Source organism: Tiliqua scincoides, chromosome 2 (assembly GCF_035046505.1).
Source record: "Tiliqua scincoides isolate rTilSci1 chromosome 2, rTilSci1.hap2, whole genome shotgun sequence".
In the NCBI taxonomy this organism is placed as follows: Eukaryota; Metazoa; Chordata; class Lepidosauria; order Squamata; family Scincidae; genus Tiliqua; species Tiliqua scincoides.
Window position 1 is genome coordinate 126,285,331 of NC_089822.1, and position 26,446 is coordinate 126,311,776.

Here is a 26,446-nt window from a genome sequence, read left to right on the forward strand (position 1 = left end):
CAGGGTTGTAATCATGGGGGACTTCAATTATCCTCATATTGACTGGGTCAATTTGTGTTCTGGTCACGATAAGGAAACCAGATTTCTTGACGTGCTGAATGACTGTGGCTTAGATCAGCTAGTCACGGAGCCCACCAGAGGACAGGTGACTCTGGATTTAATTTTGTGCGGTACGCAGGACCTGGTTAGAGATGTAAACGTTACTGAGCCATTGGGGAACAGTGATCATGCTGCGATCCGTTTTGACGTGCACGTTGGGGGAAGAATACCAGGCAAATCTCTAACAAAAACCCTTGACTTCCAACGGGCGGACTTCCCTCAAATGAGGAGGCTGGTTAGAAGGAGGTTGAAAGGGAGGGTAAAAAGAGTCCAGTCTCTCCAGAATGCATGGAGGCTGCTTAAAACAACAGTAATAGAGGCCCAGCAGAGGTGTATACCGCAAAGAAAGAAGGGTTCCACTAAATCCAGGAGAGTGCCCGCATGGCTAACCAGCCAAGTTAGAGAGGCTGTGAAGGGCAAGGAAGCTTCCTTCCGTAAATGGAAGTCTTGCCCTAATGAAGAGAATAAAAAGGAACATAAACTGTGGCAAAAGAAATGTAAGAAGGTGATAGGGGAGGCCAAGCGAGACTATGAGGAACGCATGGCCAGCAACATTAAGGGGAATAATAAAAGCTTCTTCAAATATGTTAGAAGCAGGAAACCCGCCAGAGAAGCGGTTGGCCCTCTGGATGGTGAGGGAGGGAAAGGGGAGATAAAAGGAGACTTAGAGATGGCAGAGAAATTAAATGAGTTCTTTGCATCTGTCTTCACGGCAGAAGACCTCGGGCAGATACCGCTACCCGAACGGCCCCTCCTAACCGAGGAGTTAAGTCAGATAGAGGTTAAAAGAGAAGATGTTTCAGACCTCATTGATAAATTAAAGATCAATAAGTCACCGGGCCCTGATGGCATACACCCAAGGGTTATTAAGGAATTGAAGAATGAAGTTGCAGATCTCTTGACTAAGGTATGCAACTTGTCCCTCAAAACGGCCACAGCGCCAGAAGATTGGAGGATAGCAAATGTCACGCCTATTTTTAAAAAGGGAAAGAGGGGGGACCCGGGAAACTATAGGCCGGTCAGCCTAACATTATACCGGGTAAGATGGTGGAATGCCTCATCAAAGATAGGATCTCAAAACACATAGACGAACAGGCCTTGCTGAGGGAGAGTCAGCATGGCTTCTGTAAGGGTAAGTCTTGCCTCACGAACCTTATAGAATTCTTTGAAAAGGTCAACAGGCATGTGGATGCGGGAGAACCCGTGGACATTATATATCTGGACTTTCAGAAGGCGTTTGACACGGTCCCTCACCAAAGGCTACTGAAAAAACTCCACAGTCAGGGAATTAGAGGACAGGTCCTCTCGTGGATTGAGAACTGGTTGGAGGCCAGGAAGCAGAGAGTGGGTGTCAATGGGCGATTTTCACAATGGAGAGAGGTGAAAAGCGGTGTGCCCCAAGGATCTGTCCTGGGACCGGTGCTTTTCAACCTCTTCATAAATGACCTGGAGACAGGGTTGAGCAGTGAAGTGGCTAAGTTTGCAGACGACACCAAACTTGGTGTGGTAAAGACCAGAAGTGATTGTGAGGAGCTCCAGAAGGATCTCTCCAGACTGTCAGAATGGGCAGCAAAATGGCAGATGCGCTTCAATGTCAGTAAGTGTAAAGTCATGCACATTGGGGCAAAAAATCAAAACTTTAGATATAGGCTGATGGGTTCTGAGCTGTCTGTGACAGATCAGGAGAGATATCTTGGGGTGGTGGTGGACAGGTCGATGAAAGTGTCGACCCAATGTGCGGTGGCAGTGAAGAAGGCCAATTCTATGCTTGGGATCATTAGGAAGGGTATTGAGAACAAAACGGTTAGTATTATAATGCCGTTGTACAAATCGATGGTAAGGCCACACCTGGAGTATTGTGTCCAGTTCTGGTCGCCGCATCTCAAAAAAGACATAGTGGAAATGGAAAAGGTGCAAAAGAGAGCGACTAAGATGATTACGGGGCTGGGGCACCTTCCTTATGAGGAAAGGCTACGGCGTTTGGGCCTCTTCAGCCTAGAAAAGAGACGCTTGAGGGGGGACATGATTGAGACATACAAAATTATGCAGGGGATGGACAGAGTGGATAGGGAGATGCTCTTTACACTCTCACATAATACCAGAACCAGGGGACATCCACTAAAATTGAGTGTTGGGCGGGTTAGGACAGACAAAAGAAAATATTTCTTTACTCAGCGCGTGGTCAGTCTGTGGAACTCCTTGCCACAGGATGTGGTGCTGGCGTCTAGCCTAGACGCCTTTAAAAGGGGATTGGACGAGTTTCTGGAGGAAAAATCCATTATGGGGTACAAGCCATGATGTGTATGCGCAACCTCCTGATTTTAGGAATGGGTTAAGTCAGAATGCCAGATGTAGGGGAGGGCACCAGGATGAGGTCTCTTGTTATCTGGTGTGCTCCCTGGGGCATTTGGTGGGCCGCTGTGAGATACAGGAAGCTGGACTAGATGGGCCTATGGCCTGATCCAGTGGGGCTGTTCTTATGTTCTTATCCACATAATTCACCCCGTTCATTACATGTTTAGTCATTACTGAGTCCAGATCTTATGAGACTTGAAAACAAACAAAACACACCTGATGACATGGGGAAGGACCACCACCACCCCTTCTGTAAGGCAACATAGAGATGGGAAAATTAAGAATCGTACACCTATAGAGTGGTAGTGCTGTGGACTAGTTACTGGAATGCCATCATGTACACAGGGTAACCAATGCCATTCAAAGTGCTCCTCCATCTGTGCTCATCTACTATGTGCTCTTCCTCCCAGGTTCCAGTTGGGACTCAGAAGTTCAGGATTGTCTTTTTAGTCTTTTCTATCTCTATTCAGAACAGCCCACTAACACTATGACAGAAATGATGGTAAGGATGCAGTGTTGTGTTTAAGCTATAAGAACTGGTGACTTGTGGCCGTGGTGATCTATTGCTCAAGATCAATTTATCATATACTAATCAATCTGTGCAAGAATTGCTGTGCAGATTGAGGATCTGTGTTAATCTGCCCTTGCTTTTGTTCCCACCCCCATCCCTCCCCCTTGGTTAAACATGATCATCTAGTTCATACTAAAGGTTTACAGCAAAGGAGCACTCAAAAGAAATGCCTTTCGGGTACTCTCAGTTATTTTATTGTTATTTATACAAAACCAGAATCCATCAATGACTTTTCTCTGAACAGGAATGAATGCTGCTGTCCGGGCTGTGGTCAGAGTGGGGATATACACCGGAGCCAAAGTGTACTTTGTTCATGAGGTATGTAGAAGTGGCCATTTTTGCTCATGTAGGAATTACATCCAGTTCTAGGTGTTAATCCAGGTTGGCATCAGTCAGTTCCTCCCAAAATATCCCCTTTCATTTTGTATTGGGAAAACCTAAATTATGTACACACCATGTATTTGTATTGTAACAGTTTTGTGTTTGAATATTTTTCATGGAGTGAGTGTCTGGGTAAGCTGCAACCTTGATCACTGTATCTTTTAAATCCCCCATCATGAATCAGGAAATGAGGCTTTCCCTTCTCCTCCTGTCTGTTTTTGACCTTAATCCTCCTTTACTTCCTTCTCCCACATCTGTTGTGAGCAGGACTCCAAACATCACACAGTAGGCAGTGGAATGGGGAGGAAAATAAAGCTGCCGTAGTAGGTACCTGGTTGGGTGGAGATTTTAAATCTATGGTTAGAGGTGGATTCTTTCAGTAATAATGAAATAAAAACATACTGCATAACACCACTTTCTGCACTTCTCATTTTTGTAAAAAAAAAAAAAAATCTGCAAAAGAACCTTTCTCTAACACCTCTACATGCATGTGGCTACATCTGCTGACACTATACCATACCACCTATATAACCTAACTAGTACACTTTTACAGTGATTATAATTTATAAAAGATGTACCCTTGGAATAAAAACACATAGCACTGCTTTCTGCACTTCTAACTTTGCAATCCATGAAAAATAAGGCCGTTTTCACCAACCTCTAGCTATGGTGTGACTTTCCAGGTTGCAGGCTGACAATCCTAGTCAGGTACATGGGTTCAATAGTTACAGAAAAAGACAGAAAACTATGCAGAAGCCCCAGGCCAGGACTATCTGAAAGCTGTCAAAACTTCCTTTGGTATCTGGACCATTGTAAAAGGAAATGTAAAAGGAAATTTTATAACTTTTCTCTGCAAATTTTAATAGATGCCGTGAAATTTGAACCTGGCTTTCTCATGTTCGTGCACAACACTCTTAGCAGCTGCATCACACTTGCTCTCAGGCATGTAAATAGCTGTTTTTTTATTTCAAAGATAGGTAATAAAATAGAGAGATAAATTAAAATTAACAGTAAGTGCTTGCTTTTTGAAAACAACAGTGTCTATCCATGAAATTCCATGTGAAGCTGCATTCTCTTGAGTCAAGTCATTGGTTCATCAGTAGTGGAATCCTAGGCATGTCTACTCAGAAGTAAATTCTATTATGTTCTGTTGGATTTACTCCCAGGAAAGAGTGTAGGACTGCAGCATTAATCCAGCCCCTTCATATCTGACTTGTAGTGTCTCTCCAACATCTCAAGCTGATGTCTTTTGCAGCCCACTACTAGAATTATTTTAAGTGGAAATGCTGAGAATTCAAGCTGAGACCTCCTGCCTGTCAGTTTAGGGCAGTGCTGATTTCCTGTCTTTGAACTGTTGGTTGGTATATATGGAGCTTAGGGTGGCTTGCTGGAAAGCTCATTAGCTGAACATGTGGAAGGTGCTGGTTATGCTTCCCTGTTCAAAGCTATCTCTGCTACCCAACCTTCCAAGACTGCTGTGGGATAAAATAAAAAAGTTTTATTTCCACAAGCTAAGCAAAAAAATTCCTAAAGGGGCTGATTCAACTCTCAGAAAAAAGTCCTCTCCGGCTTCAAGCCTCTTCACAGTGCAGATGGTAGAGTTACATGTTCAAATGCCCTTCCCTGTCAAAAATTCTTTGCATGTGGAAAGCTAGTATATGGAAGAAGGCTTCACTCAGTAACTTTTCTTTAGCATGCTAGATTTCCACAGGCAGGACACTTTTGCTGTGGAAGATCATATGATACTCCAAATGCATCAAGGTTGAGGTTTTGAATGTAACATGTGTTTTTCCTGTTTTGTTTAGGATCTTAAAGTGTATAGGGCTAGGTGTGATCATGTAGAACAGTGGTTCCCAAACTGGTAGACCGCAACCCACCAGGGAAACCTTAAGGGGAGTAGCGCAGAAATGAGGGCTCTGACAGCACCACAGCAACTGAGGCTTTTACACTTACTTAGGGTGCCATGTTGGCCTCCAGCGGGGTGCAGGGGGCTCACAGTTCTCTTTGCAGACCTCCCTGCTGCTGCAAATAGCTCCGCCGTTGTACTGTACTTGGAATGCATTTTGTTTTGAGTGTTGCTTCGTAACTACGGCAAATTATGGCGGCAACTGTAGTTGCTGTATATCTCATGTCAGTCAGATCTAGAGCAGAGAAGACTTGAACTCTTATTCTTAAATAATCTCTTGTATATTTTATTTCAGGGTTACCAAGGCCTTGTAGATGGTGGTGACAATATTAGGGAAGCAACCTGGGAAAGTGTGTCCATGATGCTACAATTGGTAAGCCAGTCGCCAGGTTTCATCCTTCACTTCAGACTGTGAGAGGCTTACAGAAGTGTCCTCCCCTTACCGGTTTTCACAACTACTAAGATTTTCAGATGGGCTTGTGGGAGCTAGGTGGGCCTGATGCCATAGAATTAGGGTATATTTGCTTGCTGCATCATTTCGTTTCATTGTTTTACTTGGGAGATTTTAATCCCGTACTGCTCTCCATTTGTTCCTGTGCTGCTTTTTGTGCCTGTGTACACTCACGAAGTAATTTGTGTACAAGGCATCTGTGCATTCATGAAGTAATACAGAGGAGCAAACGACACAACCGAAGGGGTAAATGTTTCTGTTTAAGCAAATAAGTGTATGTGCCTTATACCTGGGGAGTATCCTCACAGATAAATGGATTTATGGTTAGACACCCCAGCTTGCTGTTTGAAGAGGATGATGTTTCTTCTGACTGGGAGGAACATAGCAGAAAAGATAGTTCCTCTTTGTGGGACGAAGCAGGGATCGGACTCCTGAGCTAGAGCACCATAGTGACGTAGGGAATGCACTGCCTTTTGTGTTCTGACAGCTGCCTTGTGAAATGCTACTGGAACAGAAGTACCATAAGTCCTCCAAGTATATGGAATGACAGACTCCCTGTAAGTCTACTTGTGGCTATGGGGTATAAGTGCGGCAAGAATGCCAGATGGTGGTCTTGTTCTTGCAACATAACTGAGCAGGTGATGATCTCATTAACCACACCAAGGGAACCTGAAGCTATTTATCATCATCTTCAGTGTCTTCCTTCTCTTGAGTGCTTAACTTTGGTCCTAGACCTCTCAGTTTAAAAGTGGAATGGAGCTGCCCGGAAATAAGGTAGCGGTTTCTGCATATTCAGTGGACTTTCCCGATATGCAGAAGTGTATTAAAAGAAAAATATAGCTTTTAAAAACTCTGACCCAGAATGGACCTATGTTCTGACTTCCAGGATTTACAGAATATTGAACTGAGTCATGGAATGTTGAGGGTGTCCACTCTCCAAATTGGAGAAAGAGTTGGGGGAAGGGAACTGCTCTGTTTTTGATCATAATTGCTTATAATATTCTGTGATTATAGAATGTAATCCTGTGTTATATATTGTATTATGAGGGAGTACAAAGAGTGTAAATCCCAACACTGTATATCGGGAAGTTTCCAGAGGAGAGGAAAGAGAAAGGGATACTCATTCTCCAAAAACCTTCCCATTACACAGCAATATATTGCTCAGGGTAGGGGCCACCATTCCTGAACCTCTTTGGCAATTTATCGCACAAAGAGGCAACGTTCAGGGGAAAAAATGCTGTCCTTTTTCCAAGTGGTGAAGACCAAAAGTGATTGTGAGGAGCTCCAGAAGGATCTCTCCAAACCGGCAGAATGGGCAGCAAAATGGCAGATGCGTTTCAATGTCAGTAAGTGTAAAGTCATGCACATTGGGGCAAAAAATCAAAACTTCACGTATAGGATAATGGGTTCTGAGCTGTCTGTGACAGATCAGGAGAGAGATCTCGGGGTGGTGGTGGACAGGTTGATGAAAGTGTCGACCCAATGTGCAATGGCAGTGAAGAAGGCCAATTCTATGCTTGGGATCATTAGAAAAGATATGGAGAACAAAACAGCTAATATTATAATGCCGTTGTACAAATCGATGGTAAGGCCACACCTGGAGTATTGCGTCCAGTTCTGGTTGCCACATCTCAAAAAGGACACAGTGGAAATGGAAAAGGTGCAAAAAAGAGCAACTAAAATGATTACTGGGCTTGGGCACCTTCCTTATGAGGAAAGGCTACGGCGTTTGGGCCTCTTCAGCCTAGAAAAGAGACGCCTCAGGGGGAACATGATTGAGACATACAAAATTATGCAGGGGAAGGATAAAGTGGATAGAGAGATGCTCTTTACACTCTCACATAACACCAGAACCAGGGGACATCCACTAAAATTGAGTGTTGGGAGAGTTAGAACAGACAAAAGAAAATATTTCTTTACTCAGCATGTGGTTGGTCTGTGGAACTCCTTGCCACAGGATGTGGTGATGGCATCTGGCCTGGACGCCTTTAAAAGGGGATTGGACAAGTTTCTGGAGGAAAAATCCATTACAGGTTACAACCCATGATACATATGTGCAACCTCCTGATTTTAGAAATTGGCTATGTCAGAATGCCAGATGCAAGGGATGGCACCAGGATTCAGGTCTCTTGTTATCTGGTGTGCTCCCTGGGACATTTGGTGGGCCACTGTGAGATACAGGAAGCTGGACTAGATGGGCCTATGGCCTGATCCAGTGGGGCTATTCTTATGTTCTTATCACCTGGTGCAAGAGCTAATTGCGTCACCCCCTTGAAGGACCTCCTCCTGTACCGTACAATACAGAATAACTTACAATATCATATACACAGCTTAAATACAGTGGCATTACTAGGGTTAGTGTAACCCCCCATTAACTTCATTTATTTTAGGCCCAAATCATAACCCATTTTCCAGCACTGGCATTGCTGCGCCAATGGGATGTGTGTGACATCCTGCAGTTGGGGGGGGGCACTCATGGAGCCATCCTCAAAGTAACAATGTTTGTTTCCTTAAATAAGAGCTGCATTGCCCTTATGTTGGTGTTGGAAAGTGGGTTAGGATTGTGCCCTTAATTACTTAATTAATTAAATTAATTAGTGAAATATATAGCAGTGCAGGTCACTCAACAAATCAGTAACTAACCAAAAACAGTGGACAACTTGATGACTAGTTCAGAGGGCTCAGGTGGACCCAAGTCTGCGTCCAGGGGATCCACATTGAGTTAGATCCCGGGATGTAAAATCTTTGGATAAACAGGCTCTACTTGTATGTGAGTTAGCAGATTCCTTATCAAATGCTGTAATTAAGAAATCAAAACAAAAAGGGGCTACTGAGTGAGATTTTAATCCTAACCTGGTGAAATAACTGTGAAGCTTCTGGTGACATGCACAATTGCCAGGAAACCTTGTATTTTTCTTTGCCCCTTGGGAGAACTCTTCCTCTTGTAGTTTGTGAAAGGTCATTGGCTGTTTGAGGGAAAGGTATTCATGTCAAGAAGAAAATTGTTGTAACATCTTGACCTTTTCATAGGTTGGGGGTCACTGGCAAGGACATATGTCAAGTGTAATGCTACCTCTGTCATTGGGGTCACAATGAATGTCTGCGACCCAAAATAACTTGAAATCAGAGCTGATGGTTGCCAGCCGCCATGCTTGTGATGGGGTTGGCTGGAGACTGTTCAGGTTTCACAAACAAAATTGCAGAGATTCTGGTCTAGCTAAGCTTCTTCCTTAGGTGTTTAGGCCCCCTGGCTATGGCTATAGACATACTAGATCAAATGCAGCCGAAATATATCATCCCATCCCCAAAAGGCAAATTTCATATATGAAACTGTCTTTATACTGATCTAGCGGTACTCCATGGTTTGAGACAGGAGCCTTTTCTAGCTTCACTTGAAGGTATTGGGACCTTTGAGTGTGCAAAGTAGGTGCCTTGTCTCTGGGCTATGGTTCATTTATTGAGCTCCATCAGGAGTCACGTGTTCAATGCTCAGTTTGTAGCAAATGGCTTTTGAGGACTACGAAGATGCCTTGTTTTGTAGTGAAGGGAATCTATGTTTGTGGTGGGAGGAGAAATAATAGCGTTTTATTATCTTTCCTGAATAGTGAGAAAATCAGACTAGCTTCTATATAGCACTCAATTCCTTGGAGAGAAGGTATACCGTAGACCAGGGGTGTCCAAACTTTTTGGCAAGAAAGCCACATCATCCTTCTGACACTGTGTTGGGGGCTATGGATAAAAGGAATCAATTTACATTTAAAATTTGAATAAATTTACATAAATGGATATATTAGAGATGGAATTTATATGAATGAATGAAGATCTCATGATAGCCCAGGGCCTATAAAAGACCTTGCGCAAAGCAAGGGCAATAAAGGTTTCTGTTCTGATCTGATCTTTCCTTTGCTGCCGCTGCTGCTTCACAGACATGAAACAGCAAGCAGCATAGGGAGCCCTCAGCCTGCAGCTTGTGCAATTGGTCAGTCAGCCCTTGTGTTGAGAGAAGTCACGTTGGGCCAGTGTGGGCTCCAGCAAGTCTTCAGAGGGCCACAGGCTCATTGAGGCTGGGGGCTTCCTGCAGGCCGGATTGGTGGTCCCCAAGGGCCACAATTGGCCCCCGGGCTGGGGTTTGGGCACCCCTGCCATAGACTAAGGTTGTAGTTTCACTGGTTTTGCAGGTTCTTTTCTCAGAGAACCTGGGGAATTGTAGTAGGGGCGTGCTTATGAATAGAGCTAGTTGCAATTGAAAAAAAAAAGGTGATGAGGAAGTCAGTCATTTAAGCTCACTCCTTTTGCAGTGAAAAGGAATGAAGTAATTAAGGGGAATTAGCACCCTGGGAACTGTAGTTACTCCAAGGTCATGGCTGAGCACAGATGTGATCTCTGAAGGAGCCAGGCTAGAGCACACACAAGATCCTTGTGTTTAACTTTAAGATACCCAAGTTCACTTATATCATTGGTCTATCCAGTTGGATAGTTTACAAGCCACTGGGCATCTCTCCCTGCCCTCTGACCTGATTATGTGAGCTTGGATGCCCAATTGGCTAGTGCCTGCCAGTTTTAGCGGACGGGCTGGCTGGGACTATTGTTCTGGCCAGACCCAGACAGAAGGCACAAAACAACCTGCCTGCCTGGCCATGGTCTGTTTTTTCAATGGTGCTAATTTCAAAGTGTTGTCATTAGAGGTGGAAGAAAAGGATAATAATGAAATAAAAAATACATAACATCAGTTTCTGCACTTCTCATTTTTGTAAAACAAACTAAAAAACCCCAAATCTGCACCAGAAACACCATTTGGTTTTTATTATTTAATGGAGACCGTGGGTAATGATTGTGGGTAATCATTATGGCTGCATCTACTGACACTGTACCATCTTTGGCTTTTCTGATCCACCAGATTTTTCTGATACTGTAAATATCTGGCAATTGTCAAAAGATGTCACAGATCCACCTCGTGAAGAACCTCTGCCTGCTCGTCTGAAAAGAGACCTAGCAGTGCTTTTGCGGATCAGTTGTCCTGTGATGGAACCGATGGTCTCAAAGGGTTTTTATCCAAAAACCTTTACAGACGAGCACAAGGGGCTGTCTCTCTTTTGATCATAGTCAGTTCCTGGATAGGTGGTCATGATGTTGTCTTCCAACTCCTGTTCACGCTCTTGCCTGGCTTGTCCCCGCCCAGGGTGGCACAGTGATTGGAAGCGCCCGGTGCCAAGACTTCCGCACACACGAAGGACGCCTGAAAGCTGCTCGCAACCTGGTCAAGAGAGGAATTACAAACTTGTGTGTGATTGGGGGTGATGGCAGCTTGACTGGCGCAGACACCTTCCGGGCGGAATGGTCCAGTTTGCTGCAGGAGCTGGTTAAGTCAGGTATTGCAGTTTTGAATGGGTAAGCCAAGGAGGAAGCTAAAACCTGAATACTGAGTAGATGTATGGACAACTCCATGCTGAAACATTTTTAGTCCTTCCCATCAATGTGAAGAAGTTAATCCACATTGACATAGGACTGTAGCGTCTTTGTTCATCTGACTTGCGAGTCCTCATTCAATGGGGGAGACTTAGGCTACAGTCCTATACACATTTTCTTAAGATTTGGTCACATTGAACTCAGTAGGACTTACTTCTCAGTAGAATTGCACTGTTGTTCTCATTGCAAAACTTGGGGAACAGAAACAAGGGGCTTACCCAGTTTCACGCAGTGGGTTAGTGGTCGCAAAAGTGACATTAGGTTGGGCATTGACTGAGAGTCTCCTTGGCTGGTTTGAGCCCTCAGTACTGGTGGCAGTGGTATCACCCAGTGCACCATAAAGAGGTATAGGGGGGCCTTGGGAGACTTAGTGCACGACTTTGTCCCAGGACCTCCAGAAAGCTGGTGCAAGATGGCAGGACAGTAACTTTGAAGCCAGGTCTCTGTGAACTGGACTTATTGTTCACTTTACTTTGCTCTAATCCGGGCACTAAATGGCTCCTGTTAGATTTAAAGTTGTATGCTTCTGCATTCCAAAAAGTGGGTTGTTGTCTGAAAGGATCAATATATGCTTTCTCCATTTCATAAATTTGGCCCTGATCTTTATATGAGGTTAAATTATCAGGGATTAAGGGCAAACCCAGTTCTGGCTCACTGATGAGTTGTGGTGTGGCAGCTGTCTCAGGGAGCAGATTGGCAGGAACCACTCTGCATACTAGCCATCTCAGTTGGTCACCCTGATGCATTACTTGGCATTCACCTTGCTTCCTCCTTATGAGCAGTGCTGCTGCTCCTCTTCCTGCTCCCTGTATTTTCCAAAGGTGGAGGTTGGGGCATGCGTGGAGAGAGGAGAGGCAGAAGGAGGTGGCAACAGGAGAGGGGGGGAGAAGCAAGCTCCGTGTGTACTCCTGCAAGATGGGAGGAAGATCAGCAACCCACCTTCATAATCTGTGGAATGATACCCAAGCCAAATATTTGTTTTGCAGTGCCCTCTTCAGAATTCACACTTGGCCTGGGTTGCCATGGCTCTGAGTTTCAGTACTGTACTGAGGGATTGGTCTGATGTGCTTTTGTTCTGAAGCCTGACCTGCATAATAAAGTGGGAATTTAAAGAATGTTTTCTTTTCATCTTGTTCCAGATTAGGGAGAACTTGCTATAGTGACTGGACCCAATCCACAGGGCATGTGCCACATCCTGGGGTGGGGGGACAGCCATGGAGGCCTCCTTAAGGCAAGGGAACATTACCTTGGGCTGCATTGCACCTGCGTTGGTGCTGGAAAGTTGAATAGGATTGGGCCTTTTGTTTTACCACCAACAGATATTTTACTGGTCTTTCTGTTGCCTTTTCAGGTGGCATCACAGCGGATGAAGCCCAGAAATCAAGTCACTTGAACATTGTCGGCATGGTTGGCTCTATTGATAACGACTTTTGTGGTACTGACATGACCATTGGCACAGACTCTGCTCTCCACAGGATAATGGAGATAGTGGATGCTATTGCCACCACTGCTCAAAGGTAAGGTTCATAGGTGTTATACAGGGCTGTGTGTATCCAGGAGTGATGTTAAGCAAAACTGCACAAGTGCAGAAATCTGGTATTGAGACCAGAATTCAGCATTGTGGCTTTTGCTTAAAAAACAAACGGCAACTTTCTAGTCCTTAAGACAGGGTTTGCCATTTATTGATTAATTGAACTATTTCATGATTTGTTTTACAATGTAAACTGCTTTGTGAACTACTCTTGCTGAAAAACAGTATTTAAGTATTCTTTTATTGTTGTTTTTGTTAATGTGTCTTTGTGGATTTTTTGGCCACAGTTTCCATAAGCAACTTAGAAATAGGATGCTGTCTGAGCCAGGGTATAGGGTGAGGTGTGGACTGCATAAGTTTACCCATGTTGGTTTTCTCACGCAAACCTACATGTTTTGAAGATTTAAGAAAAAAAAGCATTAAAATGCTGCAAATAATTCCCCTTGTGCTGTTTATATGTTCCCCTTTCTGTTTTGTCTTGCAGCCACCAGAGGACATTTGTGCTGGAGGTGATGGGTCGTCACTGTGGGTATGTGTTCTTTACATAGGCTATGCCTTTTTTATCCACCTGTGGATTTGTTAATGAAATTATTCTGGAAAACAGCCAGAATTAAACCATGTTTGTGTGTACATATGTATATAACAATTAGTGTCACCTTTTTCTTTCATAATTTCTAATTTTGTGAATAGTCAAAGAATCATACCCTTTGTGACATGGTGTTAAGAAATATTTTCCACCTCAAAACCCAGGAACCTGTACCAGTACCCTATGCAGAAGTTTTTCTTTATCTCTCCCCCCCCATCCCAGCAGATTGACTTGTTACCAGTTCACAAGTTGTCTCTAAACTATTATGATTCTGATGTGTTTGTGTGCATTTATTCTAGGCTTATTAGTCTGCTGGGGGGAAAAAAAGTTTCCCCTTCTCAGGTCAATGGGCAACCATATCTGAATGCAGACAATTGCAGTTTTCCTCAGAGAGGATGGTACGGAGCTTTATATTTTAGGAAGTACTGCACTTGATCTTGGTATTGTTCTTTAGTGGCTAGTCAGTCTTGCCTCAGGCATATTTTGGGAAGAGCACTTTCTCTGTTTCAGTCTTTGAGCTGGTAGGAGTGCTATGCTATGTTTACCAATTGTTGTTCTTGCACAAGATGCAGATCCGGTCTATGTACACAGCAGAATGAGGTGGTATAAATTGATATAGAACTCTACCACTTCTTAGAGTTCCCCCATCTAAACAAAACACCCTGCATATCCACATTAATACATGAGCAGGAGGAGGTCTTACTTAGCTTTCCTTTTTGTGTTAATTTTCTACTGGCAGGAAGTTCTTTGCATACGAAAGCAATCAAAAATGTGATTCACCAGCTGTGAGCTGAAATGGTACAGTCCTTTCGACCATCTCAGGAATAAGTGCATGTTAGGCCTAGGTTGGCAGTAGAAGCCTGAACCGAACTAAGCCAGGTAACTGAGAAGTTGCTACCAGTTCCCAGCTGCAAGAATGTGAGTAGATAAACAAAAGGATTGTTGTCTCTCCTTTGCTGGCCAGAAAGGACAGATAACAAGAATTACAACCCATCGGAATGTTTAGCACCTTAGCAGACAGAGAGGCGCCTTATCAAGCGTGATGTAGTGCAGCTGTAGATCTCCAGTTGGAAGGGGTAAGAACTAGGAGGGGTTAGCAACCAGGCCAACTTTGAGAAGGTTCTGTTCCTCAAAGGTTTCTGATTGGACAGTCTAAATAAGTATGAAGTCATCTCAGTACGATTAGCATAAGATGATACTAATGAGTGCCCAGGGGTGTGGGTGTGGGTGTGTTCCTTCTTGGACAGAGTTTTGGGTGCAACATCCTGCACGCGTGTGAGCTCCATCGTCCATCATGGGCACCTGGCCTCATAGGTAGCCCGGGAGCTAAGAAATCTGCAAGAGTAACTGACCCAGGTGAGAGATAGCCAGCTAGCTTTCTTATTTTATTGCTGATACGTTTTCTAGATGTTTATGCCTTTAGCATTTGCTGCCTCATTGTAGAGTGTGTAACCTTATGTACTTAATAAACTAAAGTCTCTTTTACTAAGTTGTTTCATTGTCTGTTGGGGACAAATGTTCAGAATCCTGCCTAGCTACCAAGTGCTCATTGAGGTCTAGTAACAAGGACTGAAGCTTTAATTGGAGAAAGAGCTCAGTGCCTGCAAGGGATAGAATTAAGCCTAGAGGGTCTCAGTGTCCCTGGACTGAGGCACTGGCACATACAGGGTGGTGGCAGTACTACTGAGCAGAGGGGCCTTGAGGGCTTTAGGGTTCGAGAACCAAGAACTCTGTACGCCCCAAACCCCCCTAGGTTTACGACAGACCACCTCAGTCCAACCTCATTCTGCTGCCTGTATGAACCAGAACTGAATCTTCACTTTTCTCTCTTCCTCCAGTTACCTTGCCCTTGTAACAGCCTTAGCAAGTGGTGCTGACTGGGTTTTCATTCCGGAATCTCCACCAGAAGATGACTGGGAGGATCACTTGTGCAGGAGGCTAACTGAGGTAGCCAGATACAAGAGTTCAAATATAAAGGCTTAACTGCCCAGACCTTAAGGGTTGCTCAGAAGCAAGTCCTACAAAGCCTAATGACTACATGGAGAGGGGCTTCTGCATCCTTAAACCATGCGCCAACATTACGGGTTTGGGCAAGTAGACTTTAATTCTGATGCCTTTCCAGTATCTGCACTCTGCACTGTAGTGTATTCTGCTCTACCTGTTTCCAAAATGGTCACATTATTTTTGCTGTAATAAATGTAGCATCCTGCTTGTTCATCCATCACTGTATTTAATTTTTTTAGGAGATGAATAGCCCACTGTTCAAGTGATTATCCACAGTGGCTACCATAAAATGTGCATTAAAATGTGCATATTGAAACAATAAAATACAATAATTCAAGACTGGCTGTAGGAATGTTATAAAGGGAGGTACTGGGAAAGAAATGCAAAGCAACCCTGTCATGAATATGTACAGTTTAGGCCTAGGTTAGCATGTGAAGCCTGAACCAAACTAAGTCAGTAACAGAGAAGTGGCTAGCAGTTCCTAGCTGCAAGAATGTGAGTAAACAAACAAAAAGATTGTCTCTCCTTTGCTGGCCAGAAAGGACAGACAACGAGAATTACAACCCATTGGAATGTTTAACACCTCAGTAGACTGAGGGGCGCCTGATGAAGCGGAATGGAATGCAGCAATGGATCTCCAGTGGGGAGGGGTAAGAACTAGGAGGGCTAGCAACCAGACCCACTCCAAGAAGGTTCTGTCCTCAAAAGTTTCTGATTGGACAGTCTAAATAAGTATGAAGTCACCTCAGTACTATTAGCATAAGAAGGATAATAAAGAGTGCCCCAAGGGGTGTGTCCGGTTCTTCTTGGACAGAGTTTTTGGGTGCAACATCCTGCACGCTTGTGAGCTCCAATTGTCCACCATGGGCACCTGACCACACAGGTAGCCTAGAGCTAAAAGATCTACAAGAGAAGCTGACTCAAGTGAGAGATAGGGATTAGTAGAGAGAGCCAGCTAGTTTTATTATTTTATTGGTGATATGTTTCCTAGATGTTTATGCCTCTAGCATTTGTGGCCTTATGTAACCTTATCTTTTACTAAGTTGTTTCATTGCCTGTTGGGGACAAAGGTTCAGAATCCTGCCTAGCCCTTCAGCAAACTACCAAGTGCTCATTGAGGTCTAGTAACTTGAGGACTGAAGCTTTAATTGGAGAAAGAGCTCAGTGCCTGCAAGGGATAGAGTTAAGCCTAGAGGGTCTCAGTGTCCCTGGACTGAGGCACTGGCACATACAGGGTGGTGGCAGCACTACTGGACAGGGGGACCTTGAGGGCTTTAGGGTTCGAGAACCAAGAACTCTGAGTACCCCAAACCCCCCTAAGTTTGTGACAAACCCCAAGATGGAACATGCTGAAGTTTTCTCTCAAATTACCTGAAGCTCAATCTAAAGCCCTGTCCAGGCTGCCCACAGCTCTACTGAGCCTTTCATTGTCCTGGACATTCCAATTGATTTCCATACTCTTGTAATGTACCAGGCATCTCCAACCAGGGATTCTGGTGGCAGCGTTGAGATGCCTCATTCCCTATGGCAGTCATGCAAATAGAGAGAACTGCTGACCTCATCTCATCTCTGCTACCACTATAGAGAACCAGGTTTCAGTTTCTAGCCCAGCAGGGATCTGATAATTCAAAAAAACCAGTCCTGCTAACTCTGACCTGGCTTCTCAATTTGAGATAACTGTTGTTCAGGTGTACAGGGCACTGCTTGACCACCTGCTGCATCTCATACCTTTAGTCAACTACCCACCCTCCCTCTCTTCCCTTCAGACAAGAACCCGTGGCTCAAGGCTGAACATCATCATTGTGGCTGAAGGAGCAATCGACAAGCATGGCAAGGCCATCACCTCAGAAGACATTAAAAAGGTAAGCAACAGTCCCGTGACTGTGTGGAACACCTGTGTGAATGATCACGCCTCAACTGCTGAAGCTGAGCTGAAATAAAGCTAGTAGGCGAGTGGCAAAATGTCTGGTTTTCTGTTCTGCCATGGAAAGAGCCACTTTTGTACCTTTAGAGAAACCAAGGGGTAAAGCTTTTTGAGGACTGTACCGCTTCACACTACATGAGAGGCTGCATGCCTGGACATGCTTCTCCCCATCCCCAGTCTGCCTATGGATTGCTGCTTTGTCAGGCAGGGTTTTAACCCAGCTGTCTCCCTAGTATGCTATTGTTTTACTTATGTCCTACCTCAGCAGTTCCCAAACTGGTGGGCCACAAACCACCAAGGGAACCAGAAAGGGAATGGGTCCCCAATGCCTCTGCAGTGATCACAGGGATCCAGGGATATCCCCACATACCTGTGGATGTCCTACAGCCTCCTGGAGGGTCCTGGAGGCTTGTAACCACTTCTGCGACCCTCCATGTGGCTACAATGAGCTCCAATCTGCTTTCAGAGCTCACTTCCGGTTTGCGCAATTGCAAATCACTGCAGCACCGTTGGGGCCACTCCCCGCTCCTGCCTCGCCTCCACAACAACTTAGAGCAGTCCCAAAGTCTGAGTAGGACTTTGGGAACTGCTGTCCTACCTCTTAACTACACAGATCCCCAAGGCTGCTAATAATCACTCTACAACTACCACAGACATTTATTTAAACAGGGAGAGCAATCAGCAATGTCAGCAGCAGTGTCAAATCTTATGAAAGCTAAAAAGAAATGTCATGGCTTGTTTTTCTTTCTAAAAATCAATGGAGAGGGAGCCTGGCAGTTGAACACAAGGAGGGAGTTGCCATGAGAAGTGAAGTGCCATGATCAAAAAGGCCCTGTGTTTTGTTGCTTCCATTTTGCTTCAGAAGATGGTGGTAGGTTGAAGAGGACACCTTAGAAGTTCTCAGACTGGTTCATATGGAAGCAGGAGATCTTTTTTCCCATGCGCAGAAAGTTGGGTTTTGTGGGTTTTTATTATTATTATTTTATTAATTTATACCCCGCCTTTTTGCCCAACGGGCACACAAGGCGGCTTACAATTTAAAAGTGCAACATGAAAAATAATTAAAAACAATTTACAATAATTAAAAAAATCTAAAAACAAACAAACCCCATGGATTTTCATATAAGAAGCAAGAACGCCAGCCAGCCTGTCAACAATTAAAAGCTTTTTGAAATAAAAAGGTCTTCAGTCCACGCCGAAACGTTAGCAACGAGGGAGCAGTTCTCGTTCTAAGGGGAGGGTATTCCACAGTTCAGAGGCCACCACCGAGAAGGCCCTCTTCCTGGCCGCTGCCCCTCTCACATCACTTACTGGCAGCATAGTCAAAAGGGCCCCCCCCAGATGATCTAAGAGCACGGGCAGGATTGTAGGGAAGGAGGTGGTCCCTCAAATACCCCGGACCCGAGCCGTTAAGCCATAATATTTTTAAAAAATATTTGTGTGTATGTGGATGGTGGGGGGGGGGGTTTGCATATTTCAATGCTCTCTTGTGTATAGGAATGGGAGTATTTTAACATGTCTAGCAGGGGCTTGCCAGTTGTGTCCCCCTTCTGTGGCTCTCTAGCCATGATAAAAGACTGGTGACAAGGACAATAAATATCAGGAAGCCTCTATTGACTTGGGATATGGTGGTGATGATGTTGCTGACTTGTATCCATTGGGGACCTGGCCTGTGAACTGTTGTTTGTGGTGATCATACGTACCAGTGGCTGGAAGGCTTCTGCTTGCTTGTCTTCTAAAAATAATAAAGCAGGTTGCTCTTCAGAAGGCATGAGATGTTGCTTCAGATCTTTCCAGAAGATTAGTATTTTTTAAATGCACACACAAATAAAACACCCTGGCTTGAATTCTGTCCTCTTCATGCACACTCTCAGTTAGCACCTGTAGTACACTATTGTGTTCCAGAGCCATGCACAGGTAGGGGCGCTATCCATGGTGCTGCCAGCCACTTTTTGGTATATGGAGATGGATGAGTGTTCCTGTGCTGGCTCTGCACAAGAAGGGAGCATACAGCCAGCAAGGGAATTAAATGGGAGGTAAATTCAAGTTAGCATTCTTAAGATGGAGCGTTGCAGGAAATCACACTGCTTTAAACTTTGAATGTTGGCTGTTGCTTCTGGTCAAGAGGAGAAGCCAGAACTTCTGCAGAACATTGACATCGATTCTCGGGGTCTGCTGAAAATTCTGCTCAGCCTCTACTGCTGAGAGTTCACATGTCCTGTGTACTTTCCATGACTGGCTCTGCAGCCTTCAGGGCTGAAGTTTGATTTTTTTTGAAAGGAATGATGGGGCTCTTGGATGCTGACTTATGCACTTGGGTTTCTATGTGATGCTGTCATGGAATCATGGAGCTTATAAACCTGGAGTATCAGGAGTTCAAGTGGATCTGCTAAACTGTAAATCAGTGCTGCCATTCTTGCACTTCTCTTCTTCCCACAGTTGGTTGTGAAACGCCTGGGCTATGACACAAGAGTCACCATCCTAGGACACGTGCAGCGTGGTGGGACCCCCTCTGCCTTCGATCGTATCCTGGTAAAAAAGTGATGTGTTTCTGTGCCAGGTGCTTATGTTGTGCCTGTAGCTGTTTTGGATACTAGAGTGGGGGAGGTTTAGGGCAAACTTGGCTGTGCTTTCAGTAGAGGGGTACTATTAGCAGTGGCAAGCTGTTATCCTCTCTGGGGACTAATTGCCATGAGGTACAAAAAATTTGACTTCTCAAGAATGTTTCCATATGCTACCGTAACATTGCACAAGAGAGAGCATTGGAAAGGAACCACAAGATCAGTCTACTACCTGCAGGTTCAGCCTAAATTCAAATGCTCCACCCTCATTCGAGGCCCAGTCACCATTGCAAATATAAACTGTTCCATGGGCCAGGGATGACCCAGGCATGAACATTTTGCTTCAGCCAGTGGTTCATGGGAGGTGGCAAATAAACCTGTGCTCACCTTCTCTGGCTTTTTGCTTGCCCAACCTCTCCATGCAGTTGACCCATCTTCTTCTTGCACACTCAAAGAGGAGAGGGGAAGGTTTACCTTTTATTTGAGCTCAACCACCATTATCCTTCTCCTAAGCAGTCAGGAATGCTCAGGAGAAAGGCTGCTGCCTTTCCTCCCCCACAGCGCCTTGTAGAGATATTGTAAACCTCAGGAACAGGATTACTCTGGCCCCAGCTTTTCAAGGCGCAGGAGAGGAGGTGGTGTTGAGTGCAGGTGTGGTGGGTTTGGGGGGAGCAGCAAAACTGAGGAGAGGTGAGCAGTACGTCTACTGCCATTTTGAGCAGCAGGTCAGCTGGAGCTGCCCGTTTCAATGTCTCAGGCCCTCCTAAGAGTTGTGCCTTTTTGGCACAACTGATCTTGCTAATTCCAGATAACATATTTGAATATGGACTGTGGTTACTTGTTGGCAGAGGTGTTTGAAAATGGTGTTGTTTATTTTACTCAGAAGTAAGGCATACGCTGTCGTCCTTACTCACTGGAAACACTCTACTCATTAGTGAGCAGCAGGTATTCTGCATAGGCTCAGAGATGCAGTTTCTAAACAATTACTGATTTCTTGTTGTGTGTCTGAATTTTTTTTAGTCTGGTTAAACAAAAGTCTTAGTAAATACCAAATAGATTCTCCAATAGGGCAAGAATAGGAGAGTCGTCAAGGCCTTCATTCCTTGTGAGCAGCTCTTTTACAGGCTGCCTTTGTTTAGGAAGTCTACAGGATGTGAATAGCATTCTGGGACCACTTGTTGAGAACTTCTGGTGAAGCTCTCTCCACTCCCCAAGACAAAACCCGTTTCCCTTCTTCATTTTGCAGGGAAGCAGGATGGGTGTAGAAGCAGTCATGGCATTACTTGAAGGAACTCCTGATACTCCAGCATGTGTCGTCAGCCTGTCTGGTAACCAAGCCATCCGCCTTCCTCTCATGGAGTGTGTCCAAGTGGTAGGTCTCCCTGCTGCCTGTCTATCTTGTCACCCTGCATTGTGAGGTTAGAATCTCTAAGCTACAGGCTTAAGGTCTAAGACTCAGCTGAAAGCTCTCAAAGAGCTTTTACTGAACTAAGGGGTGGAGGTTGGAGGCTAAAAGGTGTGTGCATGAAATTGGCCTACCTTTTCCTCTGCCTGTTTTATAGCAACAACTGTAATTTTTCTTCTAGCAGCTGTTGGCTGCCAGAAGGATGCTATGATGTAGCTTCCTTCTTAAGGGCATTCTGGAAGGGAAAATGGTACCCACCAGCTGGTGGCTGTCGGGAGGAGCACCAGTGCTACTGAAGACTTTCCAATTGCACACCTTGGGGGGGGGGAATTGCTCAAATGTCCCCCTTTTCAATATCTGAGAATGGGGCAACTGTTTTAGGGAACCCCTTGAAATGGTACTTTGGAGGAGGAATGCTAGGGATAATTCTCTGTAAGAGTTCTCAGTGCCTACCATCCAACTACAATTCCCAGGATTCTTGGTTGTGAAAGTGATACACAGTTTATACCAGCCATTTTCAACCACTGTGCCATGGCACACTGGTGTGCCATGAGTGGTTCACATGTGTGCCACAGGAATTTGGGGGAAAGTCATTTATTAGTAAGACCAATAGGGGATGTGAGCGCCCCCCCCCCACTGGCAGCATGGTGTGCCTTGTCAATTGCCAAAAACCTGATGGTGTGCCTTGACAATTTTAGTGCCTTGTCAGTGTGCCTTGAGACGAAAAAGGTTGAAAATTGCTGGTTTATACATTTCTCATTGTCTCCTTCCTTCAGATGTTCTCTGGGGAAGTTGGCTTGTAGGTTCAGACAAACCTGCAGTACACTCAGGTCTGCAGTAATTTTCTTTGGCTGCGTAAGGGGAATGCATTGAGATCATTTTTTGAATGGGACATCATTCAAAATGGGACATCATTTGCCTACCACATTTTTACCTACCACATCATTTACCTACCACCTTCCCTTCTTCTAAGGAACATCATGGCTCAGTAAACCCAGGATACCAGCAGACCTGTGGGAATTTTTAGATTGAGACAGTGACTCATCCATTGAGCTACTGTTCAGTGGGAATTTAAATCCAGATTTTACCGATCTAAGGATCAAACAAAATATGATGAGAAATATGTTGTTACATTTCTGACCTCTTGGGGTCGTTTATTTTCTTTTTAATCACAGCGATGGGAAACCCCGATCCAGTTCAAGACAATGGTGTGGGTTTAACCTTTCCTCCACCACTATTTTCCCCACATTTCCCCCAATCTACTGTTTGTCCCAATAGGAAAATGGTTGCAAATACCTGTAGTGGCTTCCCTCCTGAGACCAACAACAGCAAGAAGAGAGAGTTTTGTTAGGAAAACAGCATGGAGAGAAAGGAACAGCCCCCCTCTTCCATGCCGTGATCCCTGTCTGAATCTCATTTCCTTCACCCCTTAGTTGTTGTTTACCACATTTTTAAAAAGGGTAAATGATATGTTTAGAGGGAGATTCTAAACTCGTGACCCTTCCAGTTGCGAAATTTTTACACCTGAGTAACTTGAAGAGGGCTAATCTGTTGGTCCTAAGCAACCTGGAGTTAACGCACAAGTAAATTGTTGTGTTTTAACCTTTATCTTTATTTGCTTTTTTTAACATATATTTATATATTGGATTGTTTAGAGATATTATGTGTTAATTTTTATGCCTAATAAAGTTTGATTGATTGATTGATTGATTGATTGATATGTTTAGAAATGCATCTAGAGTCACTCTTTATTTCATTAGGGATTCAGAACTTTCTGTGTTGAGATCCCAACACTTTTTTCCTTTGAATTTTGTGTATCCTGCAGGAAAAACACACCTCAACTGCAACTTGGAATTTTAATTATGCATAGATATATTTACATGCTGTTGCTTCACTTTGGGGTTTTTTTTGCTCTTATTTTGCTTCCATTGATTTGAAATTTCAAATATTAAACATTAAGTGTGCAATCCTAAATCCATAAAGCACGTTTGCGCCTCCTTGGGAGGAAGCGGAGGCTGGTAAAAGCCTCCGTGGCGGCTTGCTCACAGCCGCTTGTGTTGGCGCACCTGCACCGACACAAGCGGCAAAGCTAGGCATGGGGGGTGTGGAGGAGGCGGGAGGAAAGCGTTTCTGGGGTGGGGGAGGGCGGGCGGTAGGCGGCCCTGGGGGCGGGCATGCAGGGAGCTGGAGGCGGGGCTGGGACCCAGCAGTTATGCCAGATCCCAACTCCCCCCATGGAGAACGTAGCAGCTTCAAGCCGCTCCACTCTCCTTGGACTTGCGCTACCTCCAGAGGTGGCGCAGGTCCAAGGAGACCCATTGGGGCCAGCAGCCCTTACCCAGGGGTAAGGGGAAAAGTTTTCCCTTGCCTCTGGCTGAGCCGCTGCTACCAACGAACCTGCATTGGATGCAGCGCAAGCCTCCTGGCTTGCCTGCTCCAACGCAGGTTTGGATTGCACCTTTAATCAAATAATGTTGGAAAAAAATATTGGAAATTAGAAGGATGACAAGAGGGAAGAGTATGGAGACGTTGCCAAGTTTTGTGGCATCTTAAAGACTGACAATGTTATTATATGGTTTCACTGCCACCTATGCTATAATACTGTGGTTCCCAGCCTGGGGGTTATGACCTTCCAGGAGAGCCATAAATACCTTTTTCCCCCTTAAGGGGAGTGGCGAGTCAGCAGTAACGGTAGCAGTGGCAGTTCTGGGTTTGTGCCGCCGCTGTCACTGCCAACTAAGTAAAAAAAGCGGTTGGGGACTTACTTGTCTGTGGCAGTGGCTGGAGGCACCACAAAACCTGAGTTTTCGCCTCTGCTGGAGGTTAAGTTCCAAAAACCCCTTTTTAAAACTTAGATGGCAGTGGTGCAAACCTGGAAGTGTTATTGCCGCTGTCATCACTGATTCATCACCCCCCTCTTACCACCCTCTGCATGCACGCACTTGGTAGTTCCCTTATCTTTGAGTAAAGGTTGGGAACCACTGCAATAATACATTTGTTTGTCTTTAAGGTGCCGCCAGAACTGACTCCTGGTGTTCATATGTTGCAGCAAAAACATATGAAAGCTTTTTTTCATAAACATGAGGGATAGAACCTTAGTTTTTAATAAAGAAGTTTATTTTAGAAGCTAATATTATCAGGAGGATAATACTTGCTTGAGCCAGTTAGCAGAGAACAGTTATTATGCACACTTCTGGCTGGCTAGTCAATGTGCCAAAGCTCTGTTTTTCATGTTGTTTGAATGAGTCCAAAATGGTCCTCTTGCTGTGAGAGATTGAGTGCTTCTAATAAGGAACTGTAACCTTTTCTCGCATCTTTTAATAGACAAAAGATGTCACAACAGCTATGAATGAGGGACGGTTTGATGACGCTCTTAAACTTCGAGGAAGGTGAGTGGGAGCCAATCAAGACCTGCTAAGGGTTGTTCTGTTGTGCTTTTTAAAAACTCGTATTTGGTAAGCCACAAGTTTTCAGTCATTAGATTAATAACTGGTCAATCAGTATGGGGTCCGTTTTCATGGATGTGGGTTGCTTAAGGTCAAACATGTTCGTTTTTGGAGGCTGTTTTGTTACAGACATGTATTGCTGTAGCAGAGCATGGAAATGAAACTGTTTAAAGATTACTCTTAACAATGAGAAGTTGCTTTGGCTTGTTAAATCTCACACTTCGGTATCACAAATATCATTATTAAAGTAGTATTCACTAAGTCTTTTGGTGTTTGGGTTTTGTGCAAGTTTATTCAAATTCAATTGATCGTTTAAGGAGTTGATGATTAGTCAATTTAAAAAAATTCCTCAAGTGACACACACACCTGTGAGATCACCTTGTGGCAGAGGTGAGATTAAAACTAGGGGCTTCATAGTTCAGTCACTTCAATATGCCGACTGTCCTGGTATGCACATGGAAGTCTATGTGCAGCCTGTTCTGCCTTTTCAGCAACTCAACTTTCAAATGGCCTTGTTGGAAAATACTGGGTGTCCATGCATGCACGCACAAGCACTCCTTTTCCCTGCAAAGACCTCAGGAAGGAGCATGCCGTGTGTTTCTTTGGATGATGCTAACCATTGGACTTCTTACATTTTGCAGGAGTTTCCAGAATAACTGGAATGTTTACAAGATTTTAGCCCATATACGCCCACCCTCCACAAAGGTAAGCAGTGGGGTGGGGAAGTGCATAAAGTGGAAATCACTTTAAGATGACTATGGAAATTAGAAATTTGAATATTTCAAAAATTCAGCATGGTGGTTCCATGGAGCCTCCAAGTTCAGGGGCAGTATGTTTCTAGTTTACCAGTTGCTGGGGAGCGATAGCAAGACAACATGCTGCTTCTGAGCTTACTGAGATGTGGGGTGCTGGCTTAGATAGACTTTTGGAGCAATCCTAACCAGCACTTATGCCAGTATAGGTGCTCTGGAGGAGTCGCAAACGTGCCATAAAGCATGTTTGCACCTCCTTAGGCAGGAGCCACATTGGCACATCCAGATGGAGGCACAAGCAGCAAAGGTAGGCATGGTGGGCGTGGGGAGGGGGCATTACTGGGTGGGGGGAGCCGGGGGCAGGGCCGGGACTCGGCAGTTATGCTGGATCCCAACCCCCGTCCCCGGGGCGAGCGGAGTGGCTTCAAGACTTGTGCCACCTCCGGAGATGGCGCGGGTCCGAGGAGACCCACAAGGGCGCGCAGCCCTTACCCAGGAGTAAGGGGAAGAGCTTCCCCTTGCCCCTGGCTGAGCCACTGCTTGTTGCAATCCCGCGTTGGATGCAGCGCTAGCTTCTTGGCTTGCCTGCTCCAGCGTGGGTTAGGATTGCGCCCTTTGAGTCTGATCCGGCACAACTGCTTTTATGAGGTTTCTCAGTCAAAAGACTGGCGCCTGTACTTTAAGTGGGCAAATACTTCTTCGTGGAGGCTGAACTTATTAGTCCCTTTCCACTCAATGATTCTTTGAATGGGAAGGGACAGAGAGATACAAATGGAACAGCTCCACCTGTTCAGATTGTGTTCTGCTTCACAAATGGTAGCCTTCAACTGCAACCTGGAAGTTTGGGGTTGCATATCCCTCCAGTCTTGTCCTTAGCCCTGTCGAATAAAGGAAGGAGCTTGTGTCTCTCAAAGAGGTTGCTCTCTCTTCTGTAGACAAGTGTGCACCACCATATTGAGAACCGTGATTGCAGGGGGAGCAAAGCTGCTCTCTGAATGCATTTCTGTC

General features: G+C 44.8%; 1 protein-coding gene across 3 annotated transcripts in view; it reads left to right on the top strand.

The window, feature by feature from the left end:
• PFKM (phosphofructokinase, muscle) overlaps positions 1-26,446 on the top strand; it is a 51,973-nt gene that overhangs the window by 16,497 nt on the left and 9,030 nt on the right. For all 3 annotated transcript variants that reach the window (XM_066614518.1, XM_066614519.1, XM_066614517.1), the window contains exons 3-13: positions 3,270-3,343; positions 5,608-5,685; positions 10,943-11,132; positions 12,581-12,746; positions 13,245-13,289; positions 15,185-15,293; positions 17,117-17,212; positions 19,714-19,806; positions 21,082-21,207; positions 24,565-24,629; positions 25,328-25,391. In XM_066614518.1, the coding sequence (XP_066470615.1) occupies positions 3,270-3,343; positions 5,608-5,685; positions 10,943-11,132; positions 12,581-12,746; positions 13,245-13,289; positions 15,185-15,293; positions 17,117-17,212; positions 19,714-19,806; positions 21,082-21,207; positions 24,565-24,629; positions 25,328-25,391 (1,106 nt within the window). The remainder of the gene's footprint in view (positions 1-3,269; positions 3,344-5,607; positions 5,686-10,942; positions 11,133-12,580; positions 12,747-13,244; positions 13,290-15,184; positions 15,294-17,116; positions 17,213-19,713; positions 19,807-21,081; positions 21,208-24,564; positions 24,630-25,327; positions 25,392-26,446) is intronic.